At 41.0% G+C, this 27,852-nt stretch overlaps 1 protein-coding gene across 1 annotated transcript in view; it reads right to left on the minus strand.

The window, feature by feature from the left end:
• LOC135525661 (A-kinase anchor protein 6-like) overlaps positions 1–27,852 on the minus strand; it is a 277,280-nt gene that overhangs the window by 211,894 nt on the left and 37,534 nt on the right. Inside the window, 1 exon segment of the mRNA XM_064953416.1 lies at positions 17,209–18,849. Coding sequence (XP_064809488.1) covers positions 17,209–18,849 — 1,641 coding nt within the window.

A 27,852-nucleotide genomic window follows, 5' to 3' on the forward strand; every position in this document is an offset into this window, starting at 1 on the left:
CCTTGCTGCTGTGTCTTCTACCATACTATTCTATATCAATGACCTTGCTGATGTGTCTTCTACCATACCATACTAAACTATATCAATGACCTTGCTGCTGTGTCTTCTACCATACTAATATATATCAATGACCTTGCTAATGTTTCTTCTACCATACCATACTAATCTATATCAATGACCTTGTTGCTGTGTCTTCTACCATACCATACTATTCTATATCAATGACCTTGCTTGTGTCTTCTACCATACCATAAAAATCTATACCAATGACCTTGCTGCTGTGTCTTCTACCATACTAATCTATATCAATGACCATGCTGCTGTGTCTTCGACCATACCATACTAATCTATATCAATGACCTTGCTGCTGTGTCTTCTACCATACCATACTAATCTACATCAATGACCTTGCTGCTGTCTTCTGCCATACAATACTAATCTATATCAATGACCTTGCTGCTGTGTCTTCTACCATACTAATCTATATCAATGACCTTGCTACTGTCTTCTACCATACCATACTAATCTATATCAATGACCTTGCTGCTGTGTCTTCTTCAATACCATACTAATCTATATCAATGACTTTGCTGCTATCTTCTACTATACCATACTAATCTATATCAATGACCTTGCTGCTGTGTCTTCTTCCATACAAATCTATATCAATGACATTGCTGCTGTGTCAACCACCATACCATGCCAATCTATATCAATGACCTTGCTGCTGTGTCTTCTACAATACCATATTAATCTATATCAAGGACCTTGCTGTTGTGTCTTCTACTATACCATACAAATCTATATCAATGACCTTGCTGCTGTATATTCTACTATACTAATCTATATCAATGACTTGCTGCTGTGTCTTCTACCATACTAATCTATATCAATGACCTTGCTGCTGTCTTCTACCATTCCATACTAATCTATATCAATGACTTTGCTGCTGTGTCTTCTACCATACTAATCTATATCAATGACCTTGCTGCTGTGTCTTCTACCATACTAATCTATATCAATGACCTTGCTGCTGTCTTCTACCATTCCATACTAATCTATATCAATGACTTTGCTGCTGTGTCTTCTACTATACCATGCCAATCTATATCAATGACCTTGCTGCTGTGTCTTCTACAATACCATACAAATCTATATCAATGACCTTGCTGCTGTATCTTCTACTATACAATGCCAATCTACATCAATGACCTTGCTGCTGTGTCTTCTACAATACCATATTAATCTATATCAATGACCTTGCTGCTGTGTCTTCTACTATACCATGCCAATCTATATCAATGACCTTGCTGCTGTGTCTTCTACAATACCATATTAATCTATATCAATGACCTTGCTGCTGTGTCTTCTACAATACCATACAAATCTATACCAATGACCTTGCTGCTGTATCTTCTACTATACAATGCCAATCTACATCAATGACCTTGCTGCTGTGTCTTCTACAATACCATATTAATCTATATCAATGACCTTGCTGCTGTGTCTTCTACCATACCATGCTTATCTACATCAATGACCTTGCTGCTGTGTCTTCTACCATACTAATCTATATCAATGACCTTGCTGCTGTGTCTTCGACCATACATTACTAATCTATATCAATGACCTTGCTGCTGTGTCTTCTACCATACCATACTAACCTATATCAATGACGTTGCTGATATACTAATCTATATCAATGACCTTGCTGCTGTGTCTTCTACAATACCATACTAATCTACATCAATGACCTTGCTGCTGTGTCTTCTACCATACTGTAACGGCGTTCTTCGTTTGTTGAATGAGAGTCGGACCGAAATGCAGCGTGTTGGTTACTCATGTTTTTAATGAAGAAAAAAACAGAACGATACATGAAAGAACTAATAAATACAAAACGGAACATGAAACCTAATTACAGCCTATCTGGTGAAACTACACAGAGACAGGAACAATCACCCACGAAATACACAGTGAAACCCAGGCTACCTAAATACGGTTCCCCATCAGAGACAACAAGAATCACCTGACTCTGATTGAGAACCGAATCAGGCAGCCAAACCTAAACTAAACACACCCCTAATCAACCACAATCCCAATGCCTACAAAAACCCCAATACGACAACACAATAACATAAACCCATGTCACACCCTGGCCTGACCAACTAATTAACTAAAACACAAAATACTAAGACAAAGGCGTGACACATACCATACTAATCTATATCAATGACTTTGCTGCTGTGTCTTCTACCATACTAATCTATATCAATGACTTGCTGCTGTGTCTTCTACCATACTAATCTATATCAATGACCTTGCTGCTGTGTCTTCTACCATACTAATCTATATCAATGACCTTGCTGCTGTGTCTTCGACCATACTAATCTATATCAATGACCTTGCTGCTGTGTCTTCTACCATACTAATCTATATCAATGACCTTGCTGCTGTGTCTTCGACCATACTAATCTATATCAATGACCTTGCTGCTGTCTTCTAACATTCCATAATAATCTATATCAATGACTTTGCTGCTGTGTCTTCTACCATACTAATCTACATCAATGACCTTGCTGCTGTGTCTTCTACCATACCATAATAATCTATATCAATGACCTTGCTGCTATGGCCTCTAACATACCATACTAATCTATATCAATGACCTTGCTGCTGTGTCTTCTACTATACCATACTAATCTATATCAATGACCTTGCTGCTGTGTCTTCTACCATACTAATCTATATCAATGACCTTGCTGCTGTGTCTTCTACCATACCATAATAATCTATATCAATGACCTTGCTGCTGTGTCTTCTACCATACTAATCTATACCAATGACCTTGCTGCTGTGTCTTCTACCATACTAATCTATATCAATGACCTTGCTACTGTCTTATACCATACCATACAAATCTATACCAATGACCTTGATGCTGTGTCTTCTACCATACAAATCTATACCAATGACCTTGCTGCTGTGTCTTCTACCATACTAATCTATATAAATGACCTTGCTGCTGTGTCTTCGACCATACCATACTAATCTATATCAATGACCTTGCAGCTGTGTCTTCTACCATACAATAATAATCTACATCAATGACCTTGCTGCTGTCTTCTGCCATACAATACTAATCTATATCAATGACCTTGCTCCTGTGTCTTCTACCAAACTAATCTATATCAATGACCTTGCTGCGGTGTCTTCTACCATACTAATCTATATCAATGACCTTGCTGCTGTGTCTTCGACCATACCATACTAATCTATATCAATGACCTTGCTGCTGTGTCTTCTACCATACCATACTAATCTACATCAATGACCTTGCTGCTGTCTTCTGCCATACCATACTAATCTATATCAATGACCTTGCTGCTGTGTCTTCTACCATACCATAATAATCTATATAAATGACCTTGATGCTGTGTCTTCTACCATACCATACTAATCTATATCAATGACCTTGCTGCTGTGTCTTCTACCATACTAATCTATATCAATGACCTTGCTACTGTCTTCTACCATACCATACAAATCTATACCAATGACCTTGCTGCTGTGTCTTCTACCATACTAATCTATATCAATGACCTTGCTGCTGTGTCTTCGACCATACCATACTAATCTATATCAATGACCTTGCTGCTGTGTCTTCTACCATACCATACTAATCTATATCAATGACCTTGCTGCTGTGTCTTCTACCATACCATACTAATCTACATCAATGACCTTGCTGCTGTCTTCTGCCATACAATACTAATCTATATCAATGACCTTGCTGCTGTGTCTTCTACCATACTAATCTATATCAAGGACCTTGCTGCTGTGTCTTCTACCATAATAATCTATATCAATGAACTTGCTGCTGTGTCTTCGACCATACCATACTAATCTATATCAATGACCTTGCTGCTATGTCTTCTACCATACTAATCTATATCAATGACCTTGCTGCTGTGTCTTCTACCATACCATAATAATCTATATCAATGACCTTGCTGCTGTGTCTTCTACCATACCATAATAATCTATATCAATGACCTTGCTGCTATGGCCTCTAACATACCATAATAATCTATATCAATGACCTTGCTGCTGTGTCTTCTAATATACCATACTAATCTATATCAATGACCTTGCTGCTGTGTCTTCTACCATACTAATCTATATCAATGACCTTGCTGCTGTGTCTTCTACCATACCATAATAATCTATATCAATGACCTTGCTGCTGTGTCTTCTACCATACCATACTAATCTATATCAATGACCTTGCTGCTGTGTCTTCTACCATACTAATCTATATCAATGACCTTGCTGCTGTGTCTTCTACCATACCATAATAATCTATATCAATGACCTTGCTGCTGTGTCTTCTACCATACTAATCTATATCAATGACCTTGCTACTGTCTTCTACCATACCATACAAATCTATACCAATGACCTTGCTGCTGTGTCTTCTACCATACTAATCTATACCAATGACCTTGCTGCTGTGTCTTCGACCAAACCATACTAATCTATATCAATGACCTTGCAGCTGTGTCTTCTACCATACCATACTAATCTGCATCAATGACCTTGCTGCTGTCTTCTGCCATACCATACTAATCTATACCAATGACCTTGCTGCTGTGTCTTCTACCATACTAATCTATATCAATGACCTTGCTACTGTCTTCTACCATACCATACAAATCTATACCAATGACCTTGCTGCTGTGTCTTCTACCATACTAATCTACATCAATGACATTGCTGCTGTGTCTTCGACCATACCATACTAATCTATATCAATGACCTTGCTGCTGTGTCTTCTACCATACCATACTAATCTACATCAATGACCTTGCTGCTGTCTTCTGCCATACAATACTAATCTATATCAATGACCTTGCTGCTGTGTCTTCTACCATACTAATCTATATCAAGGACCTTGCTGCTGTGTCTTCTACCATAATAATCTATATCAATGAACTTTCTGCTGTGTCTTCGACCATACCATACTAATCTATATCAATGACCTTGCTGCTATGTCCTCTAACATACGATACTAACCTATATCAATGACGTTGCTGATATACTAATCTATATCAATGACCTTGCTGCTATGTCTTCTACCATACAATACTAATCTACATCAATGACCTTGCTGCTGTGGCCTCTAACATACCATACTAATCTATATCAATGACCTTGCTGCTGTGTCTTCTACCATACCGTACTAATCTATATCAATGACCTTGCTGCTATGTATTCTACCATACCATACTAATCTATATCAATGACCCTGCTGCTGTGTCTTTTACCATACTAATCTATATCATTGACCTTGCTGCTGTGTCTTCTACCATACCATACTAAACTATATCAATGACCTTGCTGCTGTGTCTTCTACCATACCGTACTAATCTATATCAATGACCTTGCTGCTATGTATTCTACCATACCATACTAATCTATATCAATGACCCTGCTGCTGTGTCTTTTACCATACTAATCTATATCATTGACCTTGCTGCTGTGTCTTCTACCATACCATACTAATCTATATCATTGACCTTGCTGCTGTGTCTTCTACCATACCATACTAAACTATATCAATGACCTTGCTGCTGTGTCTTCTACCATACTATTCTTTATCAATCACCTTGCTGCTGTGTCTTCTACCATACTATTCTATATCAATGACCTTGCTGCTGTGTCTTCTACCATACCATACTAATCTATATCAATGACCTTGCTGCTATGTCCTCTAACATACGATACTAACCTATATCAATGACGTTGCTGATATACTAATCTATATCAATGACCTTGCTGCTGTGTCTTCTACAATAGCATAATAATCTATATCAATGACCTTGCTGCTGTCTTCTACCATACCATACTAATCTATATCAATGACCTTGCTGCTGTGTCTTCTACCATACTAATCCTTATCAATGACCTTACTGCTGTGTCTTCTACCATACCATACTAATCTATATCAATGACCTTGCTGCTGTGTCTTCTACCATACCATACTTATCTATATCAATGACCTTGTTGCTGTGTCTTCTACCATACCATACTAATCTATATCAATTACCTTTGCTGCTATGTCCTCTAACATACCATACTAACCTATATCAATGACTTTGCTGATATACTAATCTATATCAATGACCTTGCTGCTGTGTCTTCTACAATACCATACTAATCTATATCAATGACCTTGCTGCTTTCTTCTACCATACCATACTAATCTATACCAATGACCTTGCTGCTGTGTCTTCTACCATAGTAATCTATATCAATTACCTTGCTGCTGTGTCTTCTACCATACTATTCTATATCAATGAACTTGCTGCTGTGTCTTCTACCATACCATACTAATCTATATCAATGACTTTGCTGCTGTGTCTTCTACCATACTAATCTATATCATTGACCTTGCTGCTGTGTCTTCTACCATACCATACTAATCTATATCAATGACGTTGCTGCTGTGTCTTCTACCATACCATACTATTCTATATCAATGACCTTGCTGCTGTGTCTTCTACCATACTAATCTATATCAATGACCTTGCTGATGTGTCTTCTACCATACCATACTAAACTATATCAATGACCTTGCTGCTGTGTCTTCTACCATACTAATATATATCAATGACCTTGCTTATGTGTCTTCTACCATACCATACTAAACTATATCAATGACCTTGCTTCTGTGTCTTCTACCATACTAATATAAATCAATGACCTTGCTTATGTGTCTTCTACCATACCATACTAATCTATATCAATGAACTTGCTGCTGTGTCTTCGACCATACCATACTAATCTATATCAATGAACTTGCTGATGTGTTTTCTACCATACTATACTAATCTATATCAATGACCTTGCTGCTATGTATTCTACCATACCATACTAATCTATATCAATGAACCTGCTGCTGTGTCTTCTACCATGCTAATCTATTTCAATGACCTTGCTGCTGTGTCTTCTACCATACTAATCTATATCATTGACCTTGCTACTGTGTCTTCTACCATACCATACTAATCTATATCAATGACTTTGCTGCTGTGTCTTCTACCATACCATACTAATCTATATCAATGACTTTGCTGCTGTGTCTTCTACCATACCATACTAATCTATATCAATTACCTTGCTGATGTGTCTTCTACCATACTATTCTATATCATTGACCTTGCTGCTGTGTCTTCTACCATACTATTCTTTATCAATCACCTTGCTGCTGTGTCTTCTACCATACTAATCTATATCAATGACCTTGCTGCTATGTCCTCTAACATACGATACTAACCTATATCAAAGACGTTGCTGATATACTAATCTATATCAATGACCTTGCTGCTGTGTCTCCTACAATACCATAATAATCTACATCAATGACCTTGCCGCTGTCTTCTACCATACCATACAAATCTATATCAATGAACTTGCTGCTGTGTCTTCTACCATACCATACTAATCTATATCAATGAACTTGCTGCTGTGTCTTCTAACATACCATACTAATCTATATCAATGAACTTGCTGCTGTGTCTTCTACCATACCATACTAACCTATATCAATGACGTTGCTGATATACTAATCTATATCAATGACCTTGCTGCTGTGTCTTCTACAATACCATACTAATCTATATCAATGACCTTGCTGCTTTCTTCTACCATACCATACTAATCTATACCAATGACCTTGCTGCTGTGTCTTCTACCATACTAATCTATATCAAGGACCTTGCTGCTGTGTCTTCTACCATACTAATCTATATCACTGACCTTGCTGCTGTGTCTTCTACCATACTAATCTATATCAATGACCTTGCTGCTGTGTCTTCTACCATACCATAATAATCTATATCAATGACCTTGCTGCTGTGTCTTCTACCATACTAATCTATATCAATGACTTTGCTGCTGTGTCTTCTACCATACCATACTATTCTATATCAATGACCTTGCTGATGTGTCTTCTACCATACCATACTAAACTATATCAATGACCTTGCTGCTGTGTCTTCTACCATACTAATATATATCAATGACCTTGCTAATGTTTCTTCTACCATACCATACTAATCTATATCAATGACCTTGTTGCTGTGTCTTCTACCATACCATACTATTCTATATCAATGACCTTGCTTGTGTCTTCTACCATACCATACTAAACTATATCAATGACCTTGCTGCTGTGTCTTCTACCATACTAATATATATCAATGACCTTGCTTATGTGTCTTCCACCATACCATACTAATCTATATCAATGACTTTGCTGCTGTGTCTTCTACCATAGCATACTAATCTATATCAATGACTTTGCTGCTGTGTCTTCTACCATACCATACTAATCTATATTAATGACCTTGCTGCTATGTCTTCTACCATACCATACTATTCTTTATCAATGGCCTTGCTGCTGTGTCTTCTACCATACTAATCTATATCAATGACCTTGCTGCTGTGTCTTCTACCATACTAATCTATATCAATGACCTTGCAGCTTTCTTCTACCATACCATACTAATCTATATCAATGACCTTGCTGCTATGTCTTCTACCATACCATACTATTCTATATCAATGACCTTGCTGCTGTGTCTTCTACCATACTAATCTATATCAATGACCTTGCTACTGTCTTCTACCATACCATACAAATCTATACCAATGACCTTGCTGCTGTGTCTTCTACCATACTAATCTATATCAATGACCTTGCTGCTGTGTCTTCGACCATACCATACTAATCTATATCAATGACCTTGCTGCTGTGTCTTCTACCATACCATACTAATCTATATCAATGACCTTGCTGCTGTGTCTTCTACCATACTAATCTATATCAATGACCTTGCTGCTATGTCTTCTACCATACCATACTTTTCTATATCAATGACCTTGCTGCTGTGTCTTCTACCATACTAATCTACATCAATGACCTTGCTGCTGTCTTCTGCCATACAATACTAATCTATATCAATGACCTTGCTGCTGTGTCTTCTACCATACTAATCTATATCAAGGACCTTGCTGCTGTGTCTTCTACCATAATAATCTATATCAATGAACTTGCTGCTGTGTCTTCGACCATACCATACTAATCTATATCAATGACCTTGCTGCTATGTCCTCTAACATACGATACTAAACTATATCAATGACCTTGCTGCTGTGTCTTCTACCATACCATAATAATCTATATCAATGACCTTGCTGCTATGGCCTCTAACATACCATAATAATCTATATCAATGACCTTGCTGCTGTGTCTTCTAATATACCATACTAATCTATATCAATGACCTTGCTGCTGTGTCTTCTACCATACTAATCTATATCAATGACCTTGCTGCTGTGTCTTCTACCATACCATAATAATCTATATCAATGACCTTGCTGCTGTGTCTTCTACCATACCATACTAATCTATACCAATGACCTTGCTGCTGTGTCTTCTACCATACTAATCTATATCAATGACCATACTGTTATGTCTTCTACCATACCATACTAATCTATATCAATGACCTTGCTGCTGTGTCTTCTACCATACTAATCTATATCAATGACCTTGCTGCTGTGTCTTCTACCATACCATAATAATCTATATCAATGACCTTGCTGCTGTGTCTTCTACCATACTAATCTATATCAATGACCTTGCTACTGTCTTCTACCATACCATACAAATCTATACCAATGACCTTGCTGCTGTGTCTTCTACCATACTAATCTATACCAATGACCTTGCTGCTGTGTCTTCTACCAAACTAATCTATATCAATGACCTTGCTGCTGTGTCTTCGACCAAACCATACTAATCTATATCAATGACCTTGCAGCTGTGTCTTCTACCATACCATACTAATCTACATCAATGACCTTGCTGCTGTCTTCTGCCATACCATACTAATCTATACCAATGACCTTGCTGCTGTGTCTTCTACCATACTAATCTATATCAATGACCTTGCTACTGTCTTCTACCATACCATACAAATCTATACCAATGACCTTGCTGCTGTGTCTTCTACCATACTAATCTATATCAATGACATTGCTGCTGTGTCTTCGACCATACCATACTAATCTATATCAATGACCTTGCTGCTGTGTCTTCTACCATACCATACTAATCTACATCAATGACCTTGCTGCTGTCTTCTGCCATACAATACTAATCTATATCAATGACCTTGCTGCTGTGTCTTCTACCATACTAATCTATATCAAGGACCTTGCTGCTGTGTCTTCTACCATAATAATCTATATCAATGAACTTTCTGCTGTGTCTTCGACCATACCATACTAATCTATATCAATGACCTTGCTGCTATGTCCTCTAACATACGATACTAACCTATATCAATGACGTTGCTGATATACTAATCTATATCAATGACCTTGCTGCTATGTCTTCTACAATACCGTACTAATCTACATCAATGACCTTGCTGCTGTCTTCTACCATACCATACTAATCTACATCAATGACCTTGCTGCTGTGGCCTCTAACATACCATACTAATCTATATCAATGACATTGCTGCTGTGTCTTCGACCATACCATACTAATCTATATCAATGACCTTGCTGCTGTGTCTTCTACCATACAATACTAATCTACATCAATGACCTTGCTGCTGTGGCCTCTAACATACCATACTAATCTATATCAATGACCTTGCTGCTGTGTCTTCTACCATACCATACTTATCTATATCAATGACCTTGTTGCTGTGTCTTCTACCATACCATACTAATCTATATCAATTACCTTTGCTGCTATGTCCTCTAACATACCATACTAACCTATATCAATGACTTTGCTGATATACTAATCTATATCAATGACCTTGCTTCTGTGTCTTCTACAATACCATACTAATCTATATCAATGACCTTGCTGCTTTCTTCTACCATACCATACTAATCTATACCAATGACCTTGCTGCTGTGTCTTCTACCATAGTAATCTATATCAATTACCTTGCTGCTGTGTCTTCTACCATACTAATCTATATCAATGACCATACTGTTATGTCTTCTACCATACCATACTAATCTATATCAATGACCTTGCTGCTGTGTCTTCTACCATACTAATCTATATCAATGACCTTGCTGCTGTGTCTTCTACCATACCATAATAATCTATATCAATGACCTTGCTGCTGTGTCTTCTACCATACTAATCTATATCAATGACCTTGCTACTGTCTTCTACCATACCATACAAATCTATACCAATGACCTTGCTGCTGTGTCTTCTACCATACTAATCTATACCAATGACCTTGCTGCTGTGTCTTCTACCAAACTAATCTATATCAATGACCTTGCTGCTGTGTCTTCGACCAAACCATACTAATCTATATCAATGACCTTGCAGCTGTGTCTTCTACCATACCATACTAATCTACATCAATGACCTTGCTGCTGTCTTCTGCCATACCATACTAATCTATACCAATGACCTTGCTGCTGTGTCTTCTACCATACTAATCTATATCAATGACCTTGCTACTGTCTTCTACCATACCATACAAATCTATACCAATGACCTTGCTGCTGTGTCTTCTACCATACTAATCTATATCAATGACATTGCTGCTGTGTCTTCGACCATACCATACTAATCTATATCAATGACCTTGCTGCTGTGTCTTCTACCATACCATACTAATCTACATCAATGACCTTGCTGCTGTCTTCTGCCATACAATACTAATCTATATCAATGACCTTGCTGCTGTGTCTTCTACCATACTAATCTATATCAAGGACCTTGCTGCTGTGTCTTCTACCATACTAATCTATATCAATGACCTTGCTGCTGTGTCTTCTACCATACCATACTAATCTACATCAATGACCTTGCTGCTGTCTTCTGCCATACAATACTAATCTATATCAATGACCTTGCTGCTGTGTCTTCTACCATACTAATCTATATCAATGACCTTGCTGCTATGTCCTCTAACATACGATACTAACCTATATGAATGACGTTGCTGATATACTAATCTATATCAATGACCTTGCTGCTATGTCTTCTACCATACAATACTAATCTACATCAATGACCTTGCTGCTGTGGCCTCTAACATACCATACTAATCTATATCAATGACCTTGCTGCTGTGTCTTCTACCATAACATACTAATCTATATCAATGACCTTGCTGCTGTGTCTTCTACCATACCGTACTAATCTATATCAATGACCTTGCTGCTATGTATTCTACCATACCATACTAATCTATATCAATGACCCTGCTGCTGTGTCTTTTACCATACTAATCTATATCATTGACCTTGCTGCTGTGTCTTCTACCATACCATACTAAACTATATCAATGACCTTGCTGCTGTGTCTTCTACCATACTATTCTTTATCAATCACCTTGCTGCTGTGTCTTCTACCATACTATTCTATATCAATGACCTTGCTGCTGTGTCTTCTACCATACCATACTAATCTATATCAATGACCTTGCTTCTGTGTCTTCTACCATACTAATATAAATCAATGACCTTGCTTATGTGTCTTCTACCATACCATACTAATCTATATCAATGAACTTGCTGCTGTGTCTTCGACCATACCATACTAATCTATATCAATGACCTTGCTGATGTGTTTTCTACCATACTATACTAATCTATATCAATGACCTTGCTGCTATGTATTCTACCATACCATACTAATCTATATCAATGAACCTGCTGCTGTGTCTTCTACCATGCTAATCTATTTCAATGACCTTGCTGCTGTGTCTTCTACCATACTAATCTATATCATTGACCTTGCTGCTGTGTCTTCTACCATACCATACTAATCTATATCAATGACTTTGCTGCTGTGTCTTCTACCATACCATACTAATCTACATCAATGACTTTGCTGCTGTGTCTTCTACCATACCATACTAATCTATATCAATTACCTTGCTGATGTGTCTTCTACCATACTATTCTATATCATTGACCTTGCTGCTGTGTCTTCTACCATACTATTCTTTATCAATCACCTTGCTGCTGTGTCTTCTACCATACTAATCTATATCAATGACCTTGCTGCTATGTCCTCTAACATACGATACTAACCTATATCAAAGACGTTGCTGATATACTAATCTATATCAATGACCTTGCTGCTGTGTCTCCTACAATACCATAATAATCTACATCAATGACCTTGCCGCTGTCTTCTACCATACCATACAAATCTATATCAATGAACTTGCTGCTGTGTCTTCTACCATACCATACTAATCTATATCAATGAACTTGCTGCTGTGTCTTCTAACATACCATACTAATCTATATCAATGAACTTGCTGCTGTGTCTTCTACCATACCATACTAACCTATATCAATGACGTTGCTGATATACTAATCTATATCAATGACCTTGCTGCTGTGTCTTCTACAATACCATACTAATCTATATCAATGACCTTGCTGCTTTCTTCTACCATACCATACTAATCTATACCAATGACCTTGCTGCTGTGTCTTCTACCATACTAATCTATATCAAGGACCTTGCTGCTGTGTCTTCTACCATACCATACTAATCTATATCAATGACTTTGCTGCTGTGTCTTCTACCATACCATACTAATCTATATCAATGACCTTGCTGCTGTGTCTTCTACCATACTAATCTATATCACTGACCTTGCTGCTGTGTCTTCTACCATACTAATCTATATCAATGACCTTGCTGCTGTGTCTTCTACCATACCATAATAATCTATATCAATGACCTTGCTGCTGTGTCTTCTACCATACTATTCTATATCAATGACCTTGCTGATGTGTCTTCTACCATACCATACTAAACTATATCAATGACCTTGCTGCTGTGTCTTCTACCATACTAATATATATCAATGACCTTGCTAATGTTTCTTCTACCATACCATACTAATCTATATCAATGACCTTGTTGCTGTGTCTTCTACCATACCATACTATTCTATATCAATGACCTTGCTTGTGTCTTCTACCATACCATACTAAACTATATCAATGACCTTGCTGCTGTGTCTTCTACCATACTAATATATATCAATGACCTTGCTTATGTGTCTTCCACCATACCATACTAATCTATATCAATGACTTTGCTGCTGTGTCTTCTACCATAGCATACTAATCTATATCAATGACTTTGCTGCTGTGTCTTCTACCATACCATACTAATCTATATCAATGACCTTGCTGCTATGTCTTCTACCATACCATACTATTCTTTATCAATGACCTTGCTGCTGTGTCTTCTACCATACTAATCTATATCAATGACCTTGCTGCTGTGTCTTCTACCATACTAATCTATATCAATGACCTTGCAGCTTTCTTCTACCATACCATACTAATCTATATCAATGACCTTGCTGCTGTGTCTTCTACCATACTAATCTATATCAATGACTTTGCTGCTGTGTCTTCTACCATAGCATACTAATCTATATCAATGACTTTGCTGCTGTGTCTTCTACCATACCATACTAATCTATATCAATGACCTTGCTGCTATGTCTTCTACCATACCATACTATTCTTTATCAATGACCTTGCTGCTGTGTCTTCTACCATACTAATCTATATCAATGAACTTGCTGCTGTGTCTTCTACCATACTAATCTATATCAATGACCTTGCAGCTTTCTTCTACCATACCATACTAATCTATATCAATGACCTTGCTGCTGTGTCTTCTACCATACTAATCTATATCAATGACTTTGCTGCTGTGTCTTCTACCATACCATACTAATCTATATCAATGACGTTGCTGCTGTGTCTTCTACCATACCATACTATTCTATATCAATGACCTTGCTGATGTGTCTTCTACCATACCATACTAAACTATATCAATGACCTTGCTGCTGTGTCTTCTACCATACTAATATATATCAGTGACCTTGCTTATGTTTCTTCTACCATACCATACTAATCTATATCAATGACCTTGCTGCTGTGTCTTCTACCATACTAATATATATCAATGACCTTGCTTATGTGTCTTCTACCAGACCATACTAAACTATATCAATGACCTTGCTGCTGTGTCTTCTACCATACTAATATATATCAATGACCTTGCTTATGTGTCTTCTACCATACCATACTAATCTATATCAATGACCTTGCTGCTGTGTCTTCTACCATACTAATATATATCAATGACCTTGCTTATGTGTCTTCTACCATACCATACTATTCTTTATCAATGACCTTGCTGCTGTGTCTTCTACCATACTAATCTATATCAATGACCTTGCTGCTGTGTCTTCTACCATACTAATCTATATCAATGACCTTGCTGCTTTCTTCTACCATACCATACTAATCTATATCAATGACCTTGCTGCTGTGTCTTCTACCATACCATACTAATCTATATCAATGACGTTGCTGCTGTGTCTTCTACCATACCATACTAATCTATATCAATGACCTTGCTGCTATGTCTTCTACCATACCATACTAATCTATATCAATGACCTTGCTGCTGTGTCTTCTACCATACTAATCTATATCAATGACCTTGCTGCTTTCATCTACCATACCATACTAAACTATATCAATGACCTTGCTGCTGTGTCTTCTACCATACTAGTCTATATCAATGACTTTGCTGCTATGTCTTCTACCATACCATACTAATCTATGTTAATGACCTTGCTGCTGTGTCTTCTACCGTACTTCCCATTCTCTTTGCTGATGATACCAATTTGATTTTATCACACAAGAATGTATATTCTGTGATTATTGAAGCCAACTCGGGTACGGCCACATTTTATGAATGGTTCCAGATAAACAAATGTTATAAAATCAAACTTTATTGTGTTCACTAGTAATCATAAGAAATATTGTCCTTTTTTTGTGCCAGAATCTCAATTGGTGGAAATTAAATGGAACAAGTCACATCCACTTGATTCCTAGGAGTTGTAGTTGATGAAAAGTTGTCCTGGAAAGATCATATTACATTTGTCTGCAGAAAAGTGATGAAATATTTCGGCATCATCAGAAAGGTGAGTGGTTTGGTTCATCAGGCTTGCTTCCTAACTCTATAGTATAGCTTCATTTATACACATTATCTCATTTACTGTAATATTGTCTGGGCCAGTACATATGCCTCCTACCTACACAAATTACTCATCATACAAAATAAACGTGACTAGCCAGCTCCTCTAATTACCTAGCTCCAGCTGCACCTTTGCGTAAGAAACTCAATATCTTGTCTATTTAGAACATTAATGCACTTTCTTCTACAAATATTCACCTCCCAGACAGTTTACCTAAACACTTCAATGGATTCTTCCAGGTTAATTCTGCAATGAATCTATATAACACAAGACACTGTGAAAACCTTCACCCTCCCCAATGCCAGACCTCACGTAGGAATTAAACGTTAGCAAAATGAGAAGGAGTAGGCCATAAGGAGCAACTGACAGACAGGCTTTCAGGAGAAAGCGTAAAATGGGCAGGAGAAAAGGCAGGAGAAAGCGTAAAATGTGGTCTCAATTAGCCTAGCTAGCTATAGCTGGCTAGCTAGTTTCTTTAGGCTACCCCAGTCAAGGCAGGAACTGTTATATGGGATGATAAATAACATTGTGGCTGCTGCTTAGAAGTTAGCTTGTCTTGGCTATAGCCAAGTAGCATCTCGCTCTCTGCCTCCCATCTGCTCGCACCAATCTCACTGGCACCTCCACAATTGCAACAATAGAGTGCCAGCCTCTCCCTCGCACAGAAATGTGGACAGGTGGAAAAAATGTGTTTCAACAACATGCGTTTAGTATATCTGGATGTCAGGCTAAAATGAATGATACTAATGTGTATAGTGAAATGACTTCAAACCCCCATCTCTACAGTCCACCCATTATGCCATCATTGACTTGAATGGGGACGCCCGTTCTATTCATTCTATTTCAATTCCAGCCCATGCAGCAAGGAGATATTCCAACGGTCATTACGGTGATCATGCTCATTTAGCTGGCCAATTACCATCATTGAAGTTCCATAACCGTCACAGCCCTAAGTCCATCTACTGTACATTTTAGATCCTGGAATAACCAATGCTTGAAACAACAACAACATCATAGTAAGAGTGTATGTGTCAGAGGCTGATGCTCTCATTACCTCTATCTTGCCCCATATGTCTGGGTGGTTGTCGTGGTGCTGGATGTCATCCAGTAGCTGTTGGATGAAAGGTTTACACTGTGTCTCTATGTGGGTGGCCATGGTAGTGGTGGTGGTGGTGGGATGCAGGGCGAGAGACCTGTTGGTGTCTCTCACTCTGGTCTCCCCGGAGCTCCAGCCCCTGTTGTTGTCTCTCTTCCTACTCTCCCTGGAGCCCCAGGCCTCGTCCTCAGACAGCAGGTCACTGAGGGGGGCCGACTCGATGCTCTCATCCAGGGATAGAATCATATCGCTGGACAAGGTGGGCGAGAAGTGCCCCATTCCCAAGTGGAAAGGCCTCTTGTAGGGGGGTTGGAGGGCGTCGAAGCCCAAAGGGGGTTGGGGGCTGCCCGGGCCCTCGCCCTCCCAGTCTGAATTGACCTCGGTTAGCTCCCAGTCGTCTACATCCTGAATCGACTCATGGTGTCCCTGGTGGCCAGGTCTCTGGGCCAGGGTCTCCAGCTTCATAGCCAGCATCTCTGTCTTCTTTAGCTTGGCAGGCAGAGCCAGGAACTCATCTGACCTGAACCAGTGCTCCTTGCTGGGGTTAGGGCTGGTCCCCACTGGGGCTGGGTGGTGGAGGTGGGGGCACTGGGACTGGATGATCCAGACGGCTTCCTTGGTGGGAGGGCGGAAGTCCTCGCTTGTGGCCTCATCGTGGGACTCGTGGTCTAAGGGCTCTCTCATAGGAGAGGGTAGGGAGCTGTCTATGTATCTGTCTGTCTGTGGTTCCTTCAGGTCCCTGCTGCCTCCATTGTTGCCTGAGAAGAGGATGGGGATGGAGGAGAGGTCCTGGGGGATGTGGCCTCCCTGGTCTACCTCTGAGGAGCTCCTCTGTAGGGGGATGTGAGCGCCAACAGGGCTTCCTTGTCTCTGATAACCTCCAGCCTCTCTTTGTCTGCTGGCCTGCAGGTTCATGCTGTTCATGACCTGCAGGCTGTCAAAGGACTGGGAGGCGTTGCTGGGGCACACAGCATTCAGCTCCAGCCAGAACTTGGAGCGGTCGGGAAGGTCCAGGAGAGAGGGAGTGCTCTGGCTCAGGTCTGCCTGGAATTGAAGAGAGGGAGGTAGGGTGGATATCCTTAGGCTGAGGCTGGACTCAGCCTCTCCCTCCAGATAAATGGGCTTCTTAGGCAGGACAGGCTGAGTGGGGGACACCTCGTTACTCACGCTGCCCTGAAGGGGCTGCTTGGAGAGTGGAGTGCTCTCGCACTGGGGCGTGTCACAGTGCATTTTGGGTCCAGGTGCAAGGTTGTTCTCCTCCCCTGCGCTGGAGGTCTTGTCTCTGTGTTTCTCTATAGGGGTACCTGGCTCCTCCTCTTCCTGCTCTGAGACGGCCCCCTGGTCCTGGCTCTGCTTGGCTGTGATGTTCAGCAGGTCCACACTCTGGATGATCTCTGGGAAGTCGCTCTTTAGACTGGTGTATCTACAGCAGGGCTCCTGCCCCTGGCCCAATCCGCTGGTACCCTCCTGGTCCTCACTGGGGCTATAGTCGCTGAGCTCATAGGCTGTGATGCCACAGTCCAGGGAGAAGTAATCCTGACTGCACTTAATGGTCACCTGGCCGCAGTCGTCCACCTCAGTCAGAGCATCCAGGCGAGCCTGGGGGAGATACAGGGGGAGGGGGGACACTTGATTAACACACCATTTAAGGTTACAAAAAATATAAGTTAAAATGCTTTAAAAGGGAAATCTGCAGCTCAAAAAACAACAAATCGGTCAACATGCCACTGTTTCGGGAACAGCTGAGGGATGTAAACACTCTCAAATTCAGTAAATACTCTCCAACACAGCTATAGATAGATACATGACTGACCATCCATGAGATAAAAATTATAGTTTTAACCATGTTTTTAATATGTGCAGTGTTTGTTTAAAAATGCATTATTCATAAACAATGGCGTAAAACAAGCTTATATTTTGGGTTCTGATGGGGAACAACTATTGAACTGAGCTCATGAGAGATTAAGAAGTTATATTCCGACATAAAAGAAAAGCAACTCCCAACATGCTGGCCACACCGCTCGCGTGCGTGCGTCCAATTAATCCACAGATGAAATGATAAAACAAGTTTGTTTCTAGTAATCTCTCCTCCTTCAGCCTTCTTCTTCTTCTTCTTTGATTGTTATATGGTGGTTGGCAACCAACTTTAAGGTGCATTACCGCCACCAATTGGACTGGAGTGTGGACCACAATTCATCTTTCAATCACCCACGTGGGCATATGCTCCTAAAAACCAATGAGGAGATGGGAGAGGCGGGACTTGCAGCGCATCAAGCATCACAAATAGAACCAAGTTTTATTTTAGGGCCTGGCTACGCAGACGCTCATTGACGCATGCGAGCAGTGTGGATGCAATGATTGAATAACATGTATGTGTACATTTATTTTGCAACGCACACGACACAAGCGGTGTGGTAAGCATGTAACATTGCACATAAATCATTGCACCCACACGGCTCGAAAGTGTCAACGAGCGTCTGCGTAGCCAGGCGCTAAAATAGAACTTGGCTCTATTTGTGATGCTTGACACGCTGCAAGACCCGCCTCTCCCATCTCCTCATTGGTTTTTAGGAGCATATACCCACTGGGTAATTGAAAGATTAAACTTTTTTATTTTTATTTTATTTCACCTTTATTTAATCAGGTAGGCTAGTTGAGAACAAGTTCTCATTTGCAACTGCGACCTGGCCAAGATAAAACATAGCAATTCGACACATACAACAACACAGAGTTACACATAGAATAAACAAACATACAGTCCATAATACAGTAGAAAGGGTTTATATATAGCATGTGCAAATGAGGTAGGATAAGGGAGGTAAGGCAATAAATAGGCCACGGTGGCAAAGTAATTACAATATAGCAATTAAACACTGGAATGGTAGATGTGCAGAAGATGAATGTGCAAGTAGGGATACTGGGGTGCAAAGGAGCAAGAAATAAATAAATACAGTATGGGGATGAGTTAATTGGATGGGCAGTAGATGATATAGGGTACAGTATATACATATGCATATGAGATGAGTAATGTATTTTACATAAATTTCCATCAATTCCCATTATTAAAGTGGCTGGAGTTGACTCAGTGTGTTGGCAGAGGCCACTCAATGTTAGTGGTGGGGCTTTTTAACAGTCTGATGGCCTTCAGATAGAAGCTGTTTTTCAGTCTCTCGGTCCCTGCTTCGATGCACCTGTACTGACCTCGTCTTCTGGATGATAGCGGGGTGAACAGGCAGTGGTTCGGGTGGTTGTTGTCCTTGATGATCTTTATGGCCTTCCTGTGACATCGGGTGGTGTAGGTGTCCTGGAGGGCAGGAAGTTTGCCCCCGGTGATGCGTTGTGCAGACCTCACTACCCTCTGGAGAGCCTTACGGTTGTGGGCGGAGCAGTTGTTGTACCAGGCGGTGATACAGCCCGACAGGATGCTCTCGATTGTGCATCTGTAGAAGTTTGTGAGTGCTTTTGGTGACAAGCCGAATTTCTTCAGCCTCCTGAGGTTGAAGAGGCCTTCACAACGCTGTGTGGGTGGACCAATTCAGTTTGTCTGTGATGTGTACGCCGAGGAACATAAAACTTACTACCCTCTCCACTACTGTCCCATCGACGTGGATAGGGGGGTGCTCCCTCTGCTGTTTCCTGAAGTCCACAATCATCTCCTTTGTTTTGTTGGTGAGGTTATTTTCCTGACACCACACTCCAAGGGCCCTCACCTCCTCCCTGTAGGCCGTCTCATAGTCGTTGTTGGTAATCAAGCCTACCACTGTTGTGTCATCCGCAAACTTGATGATTGAGTTGGAGGCGTGCATGGCCACACAGTCATGGGTGAACAAGGAGGACAGGAGAGGGCTCAGAACGCACCCTTGTGGGGCCTCAGTGTTGAGGATCAGCTGGGTGGAGATGTTGTTACCTACTCTCACCACCTGGGGGCGGCCCGTCAGGAAGTCCCGTACCCAGTTGCACAGGGCGGGTGACGAGTTTGGAGGGTACTATGGTGTTAAATGCTGAGCTGTAGTCGATGAACAGCATTCTCACATAGGTATTCCTCTTGTCCAGATGGGTTAGAGCAGTGTGCAGTGTGGTTGAGATTGCATCGTCTGTGGACCTATTTGGGCGGTAAGCAAATGGAGTGGGTCTATGGTGTCAGGTAGGGTGGAGCTGATATGGTCCTTGACTAGTCTCTCAAAGCACTTCATGATGACGGAAGTGAGTGCTACGGGGCGGTAGTCGTTTAGCTCAGTTACCTTAGCTTTCTTGGGAACAGGGACAATGGTGGCCCTCTTGAAGCATGTGGGAACAGCAAACTGGGAAAAGGATTGATTGAATATGTCCGTAAACACACCAGCCAGCTGGTCTGCGCATGCTCTGAGGACGCGGCAGGGGATGCCGTCTGGGCCTGCAGCCTTGCGAGGGTTAACACGTTTAAATGTTTTCCTCACGTCGGCTGCAGTGATGGAGAGTCCGCAGGTTTTGGTAGCGGGCCGTGTCAGTGGCACTTTATTGTCCTCAAAGCGGGCAAAAAAATGATTTAGTCTGCCTGGGAGCAAGACATCCTGGTCCGTGACGGGGCTGGTTTCCTTTTTGTAATACGTGATTGACTGTAGACCCTGCCACATACCTCGTGTCTGAGCCGTTGAATTGTGACTCTACGTCAGATTGGTTGGACCAGCGTTGAACAGACCTAAGCGCGGGAGCTTCTTGTTTTAGTTTCTGTCTGTAGGCAGGAAGCAACAAAATGGAGTCGTGGTCAGCTTTTCCGAAAGGAGGGCGGGGGAGGGCCTTATATGCGTCGAGGAAATTAAAATAGCAATGATCCAAGGTTTTACCAGCCCTGGTTGCGCAATCGATATGCTGATACAATTTAGGGAGTCTTGTTTTCAGATTAGCCTTGTTAAAATACCCAGCTACAATGAATGTAGCCTCAGGGCCATCGATGTGTCTGCTTGGGGGGAATATATACGACTGTGATTATAATCGAAGAGAATTCCCTTGGTAGATAATGCGGACGACATTTGATTGTGAGGAATTCTAAGTCAGGTGAACGAAGGACTTGAGTTGTTGTTGTGGTCACACCACGTCTCGTTAATCATAAGGCATACGCCCCCGCCCCTCTTCTTACCAGAAAGCTGTTTGTTTCTGTCGGCGTGATGCGTGAAGAAACCAGCTGGCTGCACCGATTCCGTTAGCGTCTTGTTAGGGAATAATCAGAATTGGTGGGTAACATATGTAAGATGTTTTATATTCATCATATGTTTGTAAGTTACTTCTCATCAAGAATGGTATTTTTGTATAATACTGTGGCGAGGTTGCAGTTATCTGTTCTATGTCAAGACTAAGTTGCATGGGCCGCAGAGAGGGGAGAGGTCAAAGTGTCATCATGTGTAAACATATCTTTTGCTCCACTATGTGTGTACCAGTCACACCCTACTTTTTTCATCGGGGAAAAGGAGGATGGCAGTGTCTGGAATCATTCTCATGCTCCCTTTTATCTTAACCTATAGCCTCACTCTCCTCTCCGTGAGCTTGTCCAGGATTGGTTGTATTTAGAATTGGTTGTATCTAAATGACAATTTGATATATGCCTGTTGATATGGAGGATTGGTTTATGGTTCTGAGTTTGAGAAAGGAGACCAAACTGAACGATAATGTATAGTCAACTCTGTCTTCTTTGGGGATACTCCTCTCAGAAGTAAAGTCTTTCTTTGTGTAAGTTCCTAAGACCTGTGTTTTGTCATGTCGTCTAGGAGGGGGTGGATCTTCGCTATAAAGGATCCCATTTGCCATTTTGTGGGGGCTCTCAACTTTTGAGTAGAGATACTGAACTGTTGAGAGTCACAGAAAATGCTATAGAGCTCATATAATTAAAGATGGACTTTGATAACTAACTCTGACTTGTGTGTGTGTGGTTTGCTCCCATGATTTGGTAAATAGAGCAAATTTCCACGACAGTCTCTCGAGTGACCCATGTTTCCGTGAAGCAAAGAACATTACAATCTCTGATGTTCCTCTGGAATGATACCCTTGTCCGGATTTCATCAACCTTGTTGTCAAGAGACTGGACATTGGCGAGTAGTATGGTAGGGAGCTGTGCCCGATGTGCCCGTCTCCGGAGCCTGACCAGAAGACTGCTACGATTCCCTCTTTTACGACGTCTTTGTTTTGGGTCGCAGGCTGGGATCAATTCTGTTGTCCTGGATGGAAGGCAGAACACAGGATCCGCTTCGACAAAACGGATGGCACTGTGATAGACTGCATCCAATTTGTTGAGTAGAGTGTTGGAGGCTATTTTGTAAATGACGTCGCCGAAGTCGAGGATCGGTAGGTAGGTCAGTTTTACAAGGGTATGTTTGGCAGCATGAGTGAACGGTGCTTTGTTGCGAAATAGGAAGCCGATTCTAGATTTAATTTTGGATTGGAGATGCTTAATGTGAGTCTGGAAGGAGAGTTTACAGTCTAACCAGACACCTAGGTATTTGTAGTTGTCCACATATTCTAAGTCAGAACCGTCCAGAGTGGTGATGCTGGACGGGTGGGCAGGTGCAGACAGCGATCGGTTGAAGATCATGCATTTAGTTTTACTTGCATTTAAGAGCAGTTGGAGGCCACGGAAGGAAAGTTGTATGGCATTGAAGCTCGTCTGGAGATGAGTTAACACAGTGTCCAAAGAAGGGCCAGAGGTATACAGAATGGGGTTGTATGTGTAGAGGTGGATCAGAGAATCAACAGCAGCAAGAGCGACATCATTGATGTATAAAGAGAAGAGTGTCGGCCCGAGAACTGAACCCTGTGGCACCCCCATAGAGACTGCCAGAGGTCCGGACAACAGGGCCTCCGATTTGACACACCTTACTCTATCAGAGAAGTCATTGGTGAACCAGGTGAGGCATTCATTTGAGAAACCAAGGCTGTTGTGTCTGTCGATAAGAATGTGAGTCAAAAGCCTTGGCCAGGTCATTGAATACGATTGCACAGTAATGTCTCTTATTAATGGCGGTTATGATATTGTTTAGGAACTCGAGCGTGGCTGAGGTGCACCCATGACCAGCACTGAAACCAGATTGCATAGCGGAGAAGGTATGGTGGGATTTGAAATGGTCGGTAATCTGTTTGTTAACTTGGCTTTCGAAGACCTAAGAAAGGCAGGGTAGGATAGATATAGGTCTGTAGCAGTTTGGGTCAAGAGTGTCTCCCCCTTTGAAGAGGGGAATGACCGGGGCAGCTTTCCAATCTATGGGAATCTCAGACGATACAAAAAAGACGTTGAACAGGCTAGTAATAGGGGTTGCAATAATTTAGGCAGATCATTTTAAAATGGGGGTCTAGATTTTGCAGCTCTTTCAGAAAATCAGCTATCTGGATTTAGGTGAAGGATAAATGGGCGAGGCTTGGGCGAGTTGCTGTGGGGGGTGGCGGGCTGTTGATCGGGGTAGGGTTAGCCAGGTGGAAAGCATAGCCAGCCGTAGAAAAATGCTTCTTGAAATTCTCAATTATTGTGGATTTAACGGTGGTGACAGTGTTTCCTAGCCTCAGTGCAGTGGGCAGCTGCGAGGAGGTGCACTTATTCTTCTTGGACTTTACAGTGTCCCAGATGATGATGATTTATGATACACAATGCAACTTTCTGATTGAAAAAGCTAGCCTTAGCTTCCCTAACTGTCTATGTATATTTGTTCCTAACTTCCCTAAAAAGTTGCATATCACGGGGGGTATTCAATGCTAATGCAGAACGCCACAATATGTTTTTGTGCTGGTCAAGGGCAGTCAGGTCTGGAGAGAACCAAGGGCTATATATCTGTTCCTGGTTCTATATTTTTTTAATGGGGCATGCTTATTGAAGATGGTGAGGAATGCACTTTTAAAGATTAACCAGGCATCCTCTACTGACGGAATGAGGTCAATATCCTTCCATGATACCTGGGCCAGGTCGATTAGAAAGGCCTGCTCGCTGAAATGTTTTAGGGAGCATTTGACAGTGATGAGGGGTGGTCGTTTGACCGCAGACCCATTACGGATGCAGGCAATGAGGCAGTGATCACTGAGGTCTTGGTTGAAAACAGCAGAGGTGTATTTGGAGGGCAAGTTGGTTAGGATGATATCTATGAGGGTGCCCGTGTTTACAGATTTGGGGTTGTGGCTGGTGGGTTCATTGATCATTTGTGTGAGATTGAGGGCATCAAGCTTAGATTTTAGGATGGCCGGGGTGTTAAGCATGTCCCAGTTTAGGTCACCTAGCAGCACAAGCTCTGAAGATAGATGGGGGGCAATCAGTTCACATATGGTGTCCAGGGCACAGCTGGGGGCAAAGGGTGGTCTATAGCAAGCGCCAATGATGAGAGACTTGTTTCTGGAAAGGTGGATTCATAGGGGTCCAGTGAGTGGGTGGACTGGCTGGAGATACTGGCTGGAGATACTGGGATTCAGACAGCTAGAAGGCCGGGGATAGCAAGCTTGCAGAAAGGTCTTAGAGGGAACGTCTCGACAGAGGAAAGTTTGTTTTAGCCTCTGAGGTCCACACTGAGGTCTACATTGGTGGTGGTAATAGACCTTAAAGTTGGTTGCCAACCGCCATATAATATCCAAAGAAGAAGAAGAAGAAGAAGCCTGAAGGAGGAGAGATTACTAGAAATCAACTCGGTGTACCCTTTTACCTGTGGATTAATTGTCAGAGTAGAGGACCTTGTGCATTTCAGGTAAAATAACAACCCAATGTTCATATCCCAGGACAAATTAGCTAACAACAGCAAGCTAGCCAGCTAAATTGCCATAAATGTTTGCTTTTCGACTGGTCCCCAAATGAATATAGTTGGTTCAGTGTTCGTTTTGATATTTCAACCTGCGTGTTCTGATCGCGTCTGGTGTGGGTGGACAAAATCAACATGTGCGCGATGGCGGATGCACACACGCGAGCGGTCTGGTCAGTGTTTAAGAGTCTTCTATGCTGCAGTAAATAATATTCCACACCCATGGATTCCTCATCTGTAGTAATTCCTGCATGTGCCACAATGTGGTGTGCATTATTTATGTAACAGACAGTAGAGAAGCTGTAATGTGTAAATATTTTTTTTCTCTCAAAATGTTACTTTTTCCCCCCGGTGTTTTTTGCACTGTGTGTGAGGGGTAGTCTCCGAAACTGAAATTGACCAAAAGACTTGTCAGCGCCGTGTGTATAGGTGGCAGGGAAGTCAGGTGCAGGAGAGTCAAAATGGAGTGTAAATGGAGTATTTGAATAAATGTCCACGGAACATTCCCCATAACACTAAAAGTACAGACATGAACAAACATGGGTACAAGGACCCGTCGCACAACAAATAAACACTGACAATAAAACATGAGGGGAAACAGAGGGTTAAATACACAACAGGTAATGAATGGGATTGAAAACAAGTGTGTGGGAAGACAAGACAAAACCAATGGAAAATGAAAAATGGCTCAATGATGGCTAGACCGGTGAAGTCGAACGCTGAGCACCGCCCGAACAAGGAGAGGCAAAAGTTGTGACAAGATGATCCTATTGTAGAGGCCAGGATGTCCAGTGGACAACTGAAGAGACCAGCATGACCAATTGACAGGACATCCAGTGAACACACACAGACACACACATCCTTTCTTTGTTCTTTGTAATAATATCATTGAGTAAGGCTTGCTGAGACAGTCAACCTTAGCTAAACGTGTTTTAAATGCTCACACTTTGTTTCCCTTCAGTTGAATTTCTCTACAGTTTGATTCCCATAAAAAAAGACCAGTTCACTATAAAATACTATAATACTTGCTATAGAATTCTATAGTAAACTGTGGTATACTGTAGAATCCTATACTCCACACTGTAGTATTCCTCAATCGTATATTTGTATTCATTAGTTCCTGCCTAGGCAGCAGCTACTCTTCCTGGGGTCCAATTTTAAAAACATTACAATACATTCAAAACACATTTCCCAACACATTAAGTGTGTGCCCTCAGGCCCCTACTCCACTACCACATATCTATAACGTGTGTGTTACAGTGCCTTGCAAAAGTATTCATCCCCTTGGTGTTTTTCTTATTTTGTTGCATTACAACCTGTAATTTAAACTGATTTTTATTTGGATTTCATGTAATGGACATACATAAAATAGTCCAAATTGGTGAAGTGAAATGAAAAAAATAACTTGTTAATAAATCCTGTTTGAGATCGAGCTACTTTTTTCAACATTCTGTTAAAAATTGCGCAACATTTCAACGTCCTGCTACTCATGCCAGGAATATAGTATATGCATATGATTAGTATGTGTGCATAGAAAACACTCTGAAGTTTCTAGAACTGGTTCAATGGTGTCTGTGACTATAACAGAACGAGTTTCGTTGTCAAAATCGCAAGTAAACCTGGTCACTAAATCGAAGAAGAAAAAATCAATCCGCCAGTGTTTATATTGTCTATGGCTTTCCATAAATGATGGAACTGTGTTTGCAATTCCTACAGATTCCACACAATGTCGCCAGTGTTGTGATTTCCAGGCCCATTTATTCTTGGTCTAATCACTGAATACCACATCCGGTCTTCAGATGTGCACCCAAAAAAGATCTCGGCTAGAAATTGCACTTCGTTTTCTAAACTTCTAGTTATTGAA

The sequence above is a fragment of the Oncorhynchus masou genome, chromosome 32 (assembly GCF_036934945.1).
Source record: "Oncorhynchus masou masou isolate Uvic2021 chromosome 32, UVic_Omas_1.1, whole genome shotgun sequence".
In the NCBI taxonomy this organism is placed as follows: domain Eukaryota; kingdom Metazoa; phylum Chordata; class Actinopteri; order Salmoniformes; family Salmonidae; genus Oncorhynchus; species Oncorhynchus masou.